Source organism: Gavialis gangeticus, unplaced genomic scaffold (assembly GCF_001723915.1).
Source record: "Gavialis gangeticus isolate Ggan-Ray unplaced genomic scaffold, GavGan_comp1, whole genome shotgun sequence".
NCBI lineage: Eukaryota > Metazoa > Chordata > Crocodylia > Gavialidae > Gavialis > Gavialis gangeticus.
The window spans coordinates 180,837,210-180,846,906 of NW_017728992.1; the positions used below are offsets into that span (position 1 = coordinate 180,837,210).

The 9,697-nt window shown below is 42.4% G+C and overlaps 1 protein-coding gene across 2 annotated transcripts in view; it reads left to right on the forward strand.

Moving 5' to 3' along the window:
* The first annotated feature begins 1,423 nt into the window (after positions 1-1,423).
* Positions 1,424-9,697, forward strand: part of COLEC10 (collectin subfamily member 10) — a 34,897-nt gene continuing 26,623 nt past the window's right edge. Inside the window, exon 1 of one of the 2 annotated variants that reach the window (XM_019528096.1) lies at positions 1,424-1,792. In XM_019528096.1, the coding sequence (XP_019383641.1) occupies positions 1,645-1,792 (148 nt within the window). In that variant the 5' untranslated portion in view covers positions 1,424-1,644. The remainder of the gene's footprint in view (positions 1,793-9,697) is intronic. The other variant, XM_019528097.1, reaches the window with a different exon arrangement.

The window sequence follows — 9,697 nt, forward strand, 5'->3', positions numbered from 1 at the left end:
TGATATCTTTTATTGGACCAACTCTATAGTTGCATAATAGGGCTGTGCAAAACAGCAGCATTCTGCTTTGACACCCGTTTGGACAGAACAGTATTTTGATTAGAGTTTTGTTTTGATTCGAAAACACTCTTCTGTTCCGATTTGTCAAAACGGTTTTGCTGTTTTGATGCTGTTTCGATGTCTTGATCGGGATGAGGAAGGGAACTCAGCCCAGCTGAGTTGAGTTCCCCTCCTCAGTGCTAGGATCAGGCTGGGGAAGGGAAATTCAGACCACCTGAGTTCCCCTCCCCAGTGCTAGGATCAGACTGAATTCCCTTCCCCAGCCCAATCGCAGCACTGGGGAGGATTCAGCCGGGCTTTTTTGAAACTTGAAACGTTTCAAAACATTTTGACTGCCCTCCTTTCACTGAGGCTGTTTTGAAGCCCTTTGTTTCATTTCGAGTTTGTTGCTTCAAGCTCAAAATGAGTAGAAACAGTGTCGAAACGAAACAGCTGGTGAAATTTTGCACAGTCCTAGTGCATAATATGTTAGATTAGCTTTCAGACAGAAAGTGCCCTTCTCCAGGTCTGGACAGACCTGAAGAAGGGCACTAAAATCTTGTAGACTCTAGCCAATAACAGCACTGAGTCACATCAGTTCTACTACACAGCAGTTTACATGTCTGACCTCCAAGCTTTAGCTGCAGACCCACAAACTCAAATGAAGCTTCTGAGCCTGCCCCACACAAATCAAATGCAGCTTTGACTGTCAACCTACTCAGCAGAATGAGCTTGAAGCCTGAGGAGCCCCACCGCCTCCAGAAGTTGCCTCTCCTAGCTGGTACAGGGATACAGAAGTGTGGGAAGTTTGCATGGCTGCCTTTGGGTCTTCTGCGGCTTCAGCCCTCAACACTGCCCTTCTCATTATCTACCAAAAAAGAGGGTACAGAGCAACCACTATGGCAGCCTGAGGACCACTGTAACAGCTGCAGTCTGTGGGTTAACCACAGGCTGCTGGTTCAGGGACCCAGTGGTCACACCTTCTTTCATCCTTTCCTCTCAGACCCACTGTATTGAACTAGCAGTGAACGTGCCTGTATAGATTACCAGAGGTGCAATAGCTTATTCTAGGTGTCCCTCCCACACAGCAGAGCCGCAAATTATGCCTTTGTTTTGTGGGAGCCTTACTTACCTCCAGAAGAAGGATTCTTATATAATCGTCTCCTTTATCTGTGAAAAAGAATCTAAGTTCATTTCCTTAGCTAACAACCTGACACAAGCCATGTGTAATTAATTGGCATTCCCTTGGATACAAAATCAAAGTCTTTGTCATATGAATAAGTGGAATCCGGTGTTTCTCTACTATGTTAAGTAAACACAAAGAGGAAAAATCTAAACGAGATAGCCCCATATACTGAAGACATTTCCTCTGGCTAGTGCACCTAAATATCTCACAGCTAAGAGATAAATTGGAATAAACAGCTGTCGCCTTTAAATAAATACTCTGGACAATGTATGATCTGCTTTTCTCCACTTTATTTAGCTGCTCTCCAGTGCAAACTCCCAAGTCTTTGCTCTGCCTCAGTTAGCAGAGCATTTATTTTAGAATCAACTGTATTTGTTAAGGCTGTAACAACGAAAGGCATTTCCTGAGAAACTGCAAGGATGATCAGCATGAAGGAACAACAGCTGCGGAAGTATGGGACCATAGTAATGCTCTTCATTTTCCAAGTTCAGATCTTTGGGCTTGATGTTGACAATCGACCTACTACAGAAGTCTGCTCGACACACACAATTTTACCTGGACCAAAAGGTGAGGAATATAAGCTTGCTAATACTAAGGCCAGAGCTAGTCAGATTTGTTTTATTTTAAATAGGGACATAATGGGACTAGGGTATGCACAGGATATACATTTCTGCTGAGCTGGAGAGGGAAGATCTAGTATTGAAGATGGAACAAAGACCTGACAAGTGAAATTTTGGGGAGGAAAAGGTGCTGTGCTGAGAAGAGACGGTTGTATGATTTTATAAAGTTCCTATTACAATCTGCCACACATTTATACATGGTATAGGTCTCTTGCACAGTTTTTTCCAGCTACGTTAGACCTCTCCTGTTCATTTTCTGTGTTCTGTTTGCATTAGGTTGCAAGATAGCTCTCATTCAGATGATATACAAAAATATTTCAGCTTCACTTAAAAGTGAGCATTAACCCAGAGACAACTGATGGTTCATTTACACTTATGGAGAGATCAGAGTACATTAATCCCAAATGGAAACTGTGCTCCCTGTGACCCCTCCAACGGCTCCTGTTGACCTCAGAAATAACCTGTCCACTGATTTCAGTGGGAACTAGTTTGGGTCTTCAGTGTATAGTTCTTTCATCTTCCAAATGTTTTGCAAATATCTAAGACCAAATTCTCTGCATTAACTTACATTCCATACATTAACTTGCAACTAAAGTCAGAGAAACTGCCTGAGGTACAAATCAGCCAGGAACTTGATCCACAACACAGAAATATATCTTTCAGTGACAGCTCTGAAATATTTATTCCAGGCAAGGGCTACTACAGCCCAAATTCTTGCTTCCTTATTAGTAATTCATTAATTTATCCATAGGCTACAGAATTGGAAAAAATGTGACTGATTTAAATTTTAAATAGAAAAGAAATTATCAACCCCAAAACCTTGCCACAGACTCATTTGTTTTTATGATGGATTATTCAAATGCACATTGCTTAAAGTTCCATTTTTAATCAGCAAATTAATTTCTTCAAGATTGTGGTCCAAGTGTTTAACTTTTGTTGCTGCAAAACCTACACAGGGAAATGCAATATCACCTGAGGTTGTGCAAGGAGTTTGTTTAGTTAGTATTTGCATAATGGAAGTTTAAATGCTTAGAGAAAATTTGGACAAAAATTATCTGTTGCACTTAAAGTGTTACTGAGCTAGCAAGACGGCCTAGTGAGAACATGAAAAGAATTAGTTTGAGTTCTAACTATTTTTTTCAGAACTAGCAATGACTGGGAATACAGAAAAGGAGCATGTCACAGTGCTATTATGACCCAAGACAAATTAAGCATGGTAATGGCATATTGTATGCATAATTATGGTCATTCCCTGTTGCCTTTTGGCCAGAACAATGGTATGATGACACCAGGGAAGAGTGGAAGAACTGAATGGATCTTTAGCATGCCCTCAGAATTAGATTACTGTTTTAAAAGGGATGACAGCCAAAGACAGCTATGGAGCTCCATAGAGATCACGCTAAATCAAGTGATCATCTGACAACAGTCTGCAGTTTATGTGATGGAAGTCTATGGCCTCATTCCAGGTTCTTGTGGACAACAGTCTGTATCAGAAGAATTACATCTGACTGCAAGTAGCATAGCAACCATAGTTGCAGTTCAACTGGGAAGGGAAAGATTTAATATGGGCCTGGTGCCTGAATCATTTTAATTATCTGTAAAACAGCTGAGGTATACTGACCACAATGATTTGCAGTACTGCCCTTACAGTACTTGGTCTGTGACTAGAACACTCTAAACACCAGCACATTGTATGTGCCACCTGGCACTAAATCCACTGACAAAACTTTACTGCTGTATTCCTAATCATAGTGTCTCAAACAAAGATTTCTGTTACTTTTATCACCCCTGTGCCTCCTAGCCCTGGCTTCAGATAGAGTCATCTCTCCAGCCTGTTTCATCCCTCTACATCTACCAATAGGAAGCATCATGATATAATTTATTTTGCTGGGAGATAATGCAGTACACTGGACAACTGCAATAATTTTGTGAGCTGTGCAGCTATGCCTCTCTTCTGCCATAATGTACCTGGGAGAAGGAGGTCATAAAATGATTGTGGGTGCACTAAATACCTCAGAATTTATGGTCCTACATTACTTGCACTACCTTGCAAGATTATATCACATCACCTAAAAGTTCATATTTCCTACACTGGCTACCAAAAACTTAAGCATCCCCCGCATGTTCAGAGTTAAGAAACAAAAAAAAAAAAATCACAAGGAATTGGTCATTTCTTTTGCTCAAGATCTCTAACCGTGAGAACTCCCCCTAGTCCCCCCCCATCTGAATGTGCTCTTTTTACATGCATAAGATACCTGAAAGTAATTAACTAGATGGTAGACATGGGAATTAATTAGCAGGTAGTATTGGATGATCATTGGCTTGATGTCTAGTTGGCAGCTAGAATGAAGTTGAGTGTCTTAGGGCCGTGGTTGTCACTCGGGGGTACGCGTACCCATAGGGGTACTTAAAAAGATTGTAGGGAGTACGGGGGGGCTACCCCCCGTGCACATGCCAGCAGAGGCCCAGGGGGCATGTGCCCCCCCCCCGATCTGTGCATGGGACGGAGGCAGCTGCCACTGTGCACTGGGCTTTGCACACTGGTGCAGCAGCGCAACACCATGCCTACTGCCACTAGGCTGCCGCACCTCCCAGTGGTGCGATGCAAGTGTTCCCAGGGCAGCTGCAGCAGCACGCAAAGCCCCGTGCGTAGTGGCAGCCACCTCCACGCTGCGCACAGATTGGGGAGCACATGCCCCCCTGGGTGTCCACCAGGGTGTGCACAGCAGCAGCCCCCCCTGCACACCTGGATGAGCCACCTGGGCTCCAACTGTCCCACTACCCAGCCCGCCAGGGCCACATTCACCCCAGCCCCTGCCCCGTCTGTGCCCCACTCTCTCCCTCACTGCGGGGGCCTCGATCTGCCCCCACCCCGACAATCCTTTCCCCTCCCCCGAAGACTTACCTGCTGTCTGTGGGGACTTACCAGCACCCCCAAATAATTTTAATATAAAGAAGTATGTAAGCTGAAACTCTGAGACAGAAGGGGTACACTTGTTAAAAAAGAAATCCCCTGTCCTAGGGGATGGTCCTGGGGCTGGTTTTGTTCAATATCTTCATCAACAACCTGGAAGACGGGATGGAGTGCACTCTCAGCAAGTCTGGAGATGACACCAAGCTGCGGGGAGTAGTAGTTATACTGGAGGGTAGGGTTAGGATTCAAAGAGACTGAGGCGAATAGGAGGATTAGACCAAAAGAAGTGTCACGAGGTTCAATAAGGACAAGTGCAAAGCCCTGAACTTAGGATGGAACAATCCCATGCACTGGTACAGGCTGAGGACCAAATGGCTAAGCATTGGCTCTGCAGAAAAGGACCTGGGATTTACACTGGACAATAAGCTGAATGAGCCAACAGTGTGCCATTATTGCCAAGATAATGGGCTGCAATAGTAGAAGCATTGCCAGCAGATCAAGGGAAGTAATTCTTCCCCTCTAATCGGCATTGGTGAGGCCACATCTGGAGTACTGTGTCCAGTTTTGGGCCCCCCACTATAAAAAGGATGTGGATAAATTGGAGAGAGTCCCCTGGAGGGCTGCAAAAATGGTTAGGATGCCAGGGCACATGACGTATGAGTAGAGACCGAGAGAACTGGGCTTATTTAGTCTGGAGAAAAGACGACTGAGCAGGGATTTAGTAGCAGCCTTCAACTACCTGAATGGTAGTTACAAAGACCTAAACTGTTCTCAGTGGTGGCAGATGACAGAACAAGGAACTTAAGGTGCAGCAAGGGAGGTTTAGGTTAAATATTAGGAAAAACTAATCACAAGAAGGGTAGTAGAGCATTGGAACAAGCAAACCAGAGAGGTGGTGGAAGCTCCATCCTTGGAGGTTTTTAAGACCCAGCTAGACAAAACTTTGGCTGAGAAGATCTAGTTGGGGATGGTCCTGCTTTGAGCAGGGGGTTGGACTAAGTAATCTCCTGAGGTCCCTTTCAATCCTAGTTTTCTATGATTCTTTAATTCTGTGATTCCATGAATACCCAGAAAGGCATCAGAATTCCCAGAAGAGGGGATGCAGAATACAAGGTATTTAAATGACAGATCCAAGCACTAGAAAATATCCTGGAGAGAACAATACTGCTTTCTGTCTTCAGCACCTATTTTCTATGATAAACCCTAGAAACTGGGATGTATTAAAAAAAAATTAAGAACAGGAATTGTTAAGAGATGATAAAGTCTGACCTCTAGTGGTCACATGTAATGTATGATTTATACTGACTGCTCCAGCCTCTGCTCATGCAGTCCTATTGTACTGTTGCTATACATAAATTTTTTTTTGAAGGTTTGACATCTATTCATGATCTAAAATAGATTATAACAAAAATCATCAAAAGCAGAGAAAGCTCACTCACTTTCCAGTTTCCTAACCCAAATTAAGTCCAGATTTGCAAAAGAGTTCAAATCATTTGAACATAGGATAATATTATTGCCAACTTGTTGTACTTTTGTAAGAGAGAGTTTGAGGAAATAGTCAGACAGACACTATAGAAATTAAATGTAGAATTCTGTAATACTTGGTGTTAATCTACAGATTTTCATCAAGCAACATGACATATATAGTAAGTTAAATTTAAAAGAGAATGATATCATTATAGCCTCACTATTTAAGTTTTGTATTTAAGGCCAAAATTGCAAAGAATATTGACCTACATATTAAAAGATTGTTGATGCCCAATTTGAGAGACAGTTCTGTAAAAATTTTATATTTATCTAGTGCTTTTCATTACAGGATCTCTAAAAACTTAACTATTTACCACTGATTAACCAGAGCAGTGAAGGCCAAATTCTGTACCTCACCAATTTTCCTGGTACAAAGATCAGAATCTGGAGAATTCAAATGGACGTATCAAGAACAAACAGAGAGAGTTAGGAGCAGAAATAAAACCAGAACTTTTGACTTTTAACCCCTTGCTATAACTGTGGGGAGGAGGCTGATTTTTCAGAAGTGTATAACACTGCCGATTCTGTTGATTTCATTTGGATGTGTAGGTGCTCAGCATTTCAGAAGGTCTGATATTTGATTATATTTGCTCTACAATGTCCCGATCCAACTCCCATTAAGTCCAGGAACGTGGACTTCAAAGGGACCTGTTGGGCCCAACTTGAAAGACTGGTGAGGAATGAAGTCTGAGGAAGAGAACTGGGTGTTTCTCAGTAGCAGCCTATGCAAAGAGGTCCCTTTATTATTTTTCCAATAAATGCTGCTTCTAAACTCTGTGACACTGGCTGGTGTGTCAAAGCAGCGTTTATTGTGGTCTCCAAGTACTGCTGTCTATCTTTTAGCCTTAATTGTGCTTATACAATTCTGCTTCTGGAAAATATCAAAACTGTCAGCATCCAGAACTGTCGCTGTCCACATTTCCTTTTGAAAATATACAATGCCTTACCACATCCTATAGGCTGTTCTAGCCCAGAACCAACTTTCCTTACTAGCACTTCACATTTTTTATCTAAACAACCCTTTCATTTCAAAACCTAATTTCATTTCTTTTTTTCTGCCATATATGGCCTATAGCATATATGCTAATATCAAATACACATACACGTTATGAGAATCAAGTCAAGGAAGTTATACCTGTATAAATTAGAAGACTAAAATCTAAATAATTTGTGTTTTATTAAATAAATAAAGGCAACAGACAGAGGCCCAGATTATCAGATGATGTGGAGCCAACATACTTCCCTCAAAGTCTACATTAGTCAAAAATCTGACCTATGAATTGTCATGGAAATCGAGAGTGATTCTACCAGTAGATGTATGCCAGCATAACACTGGTGCAAATCAAAGATCAAACATAAAAAATCCAAAGTTATTGACAATTCTTTACCGCATGTTGAGAGTCTAACAATTTATAATGAGAAGAGAGAAAATACAAGGTTTTCCCACACTGAGTTTCCCACTGTCATAGGAGGAGAAACAATTAGACTAAACATTGTGGGTTTCTATCAGTGTACAACCCGCTGATAAAGTGGAAAGAAAAACATTCACATTTGGTATCTGGTTTTGTATTTCTCCAGTGGATAATTCTGACTCTCAGGGCTTGTTTGCCCCATGGTGGGTAGAATGTCCCAACTGGGACATACCCAACAATACCCTGTTCACCCACTTTTGCAGACATGCTCAACACCTGGAAGTGCGCCAGAGGGGCCACTTCAAGGCATCCTTCCTCGGCCACTCTAAAGATATGCTCTCCAGCATGCTTCTGTGCAGTACATAGGAATGCCCTGGAGCAGCCCATCCTTACTGGTGTACTTTGGAGCATGGCTGTGGGAGCAGGCAGGCAGGACATGCTCAGAAGCATCCTGGGTGGGACACTGCTGCTACAAAGACAAACTCTCAGTCTCCAGCTGGTATAACATGATCATCCTCACCTGTCCACTCTGAACCTGAGAGCGCACATTTCCCAACTCTTGCATCTTAGAATCCATAAGTAACTTGAAGGGGAGGCTTTGGTACAGGCACCCTAGACTGGCAACCTACTTTCAAATCCACATAACCCCTGGACAGCCTTGGAAACCTCTTATAACATGGCAGGTAAAAGAGCAACTAGCTCATCAAAAGCTTTTGTCACATAATATTCAACAAACCTCATGCACTTCTGTACAGCTCACACTGTGGTGAATCCAGGCCATGTCTTGACAACCAGGTTCTTTTTTAGATCCAGAAAGCCCCACTGTAGTGTCGCAACGTAGGCAAGCTCCACCATCCCCTCCTTCAAAAAGCGGCACTTGGAAGATTTGATGTTCAATCCATAGCAGGGCAGCTGGGTGACTGCCACATCTAGGTGTTTCAGGTGCTCCTCATACATCCAAATTAACAATATCATATTATTTTTGAGGACATTTTAAAGAAGTTACGGTCACTAGGCAAAGTCCTCCTGAGCTGTTGAAGTGATCTGAGAACACTGCAAAACCATAACATAAATGTGAATTTGTAGAATCCCATGGATGAGATAATAGTTTATTCATAGTCCTCTAGAGCTGTCAGATTGTCAGCTTCCATGAATCAGGTTAATAGTGGAGACCAAAGAAGTGGATTCATTGACAGCCAGTACTTCTGTATGCAAAGGAAGTAGATTAACAAGTTTATGTATAACTCTGCTGAGTTTTTAGTAAGTTTAAAAAGAACCATCATTTCCTGTTTTTCTTCTTGAAGAGGGCAATGGCAGTTACCAAGGGTTTTGTACTTAATCATATCTTTTTTCTACACCTCATCAAGTTGCCTATTGAATTATACAAGTGGGTATGACTTCTCAAATTAGGCTGTGGTCAGTGACAATCAGGTGCTAGATACAAGTAGCACAGCCCAAAATCAGCCAGATGTTTCAAAAAGTGACCATTTATTATTGATGTTTTGCAAGGCAATGGGACATTTGTGGCATCTGGGCTCTCAGCACCATCTACCACAGCTGTTCAGTCTAGTTGGGCAATGCATGTAGTGCAGTCTATAAACTGCAGTGTAATGCTGCAGGTAGATTAGTTAGCCCTGCTGAGAGGCAGAATTAATTATCCTGGATGTAGTGCAACTTGAACAAGCCTATGCTGCTTTTCATTTGGAAAGCAGCATTAGAACCACTTTCATGTGGTGCTGAGAGGTACAGATAATTAATCTGGACATGTCAACATGCAGACAGCTGCCTCCCAACTCAGCTGCAATACAGATGTGCTCCTGTGACACCAGCCAGCACTGCATTCTCTCAAAAGACACAGCAGAATGCTTTTGGTGTCAAACTGGGACTATTTTTTTCTTCCAAATTCAACACAAAATTCCTGTTTCTGGGAGTTCTCTGGGATAAAGCCCAACACAGGCATCTCCCAGAAAATGCAGGACAGTTGGTCACTTTAACTGGG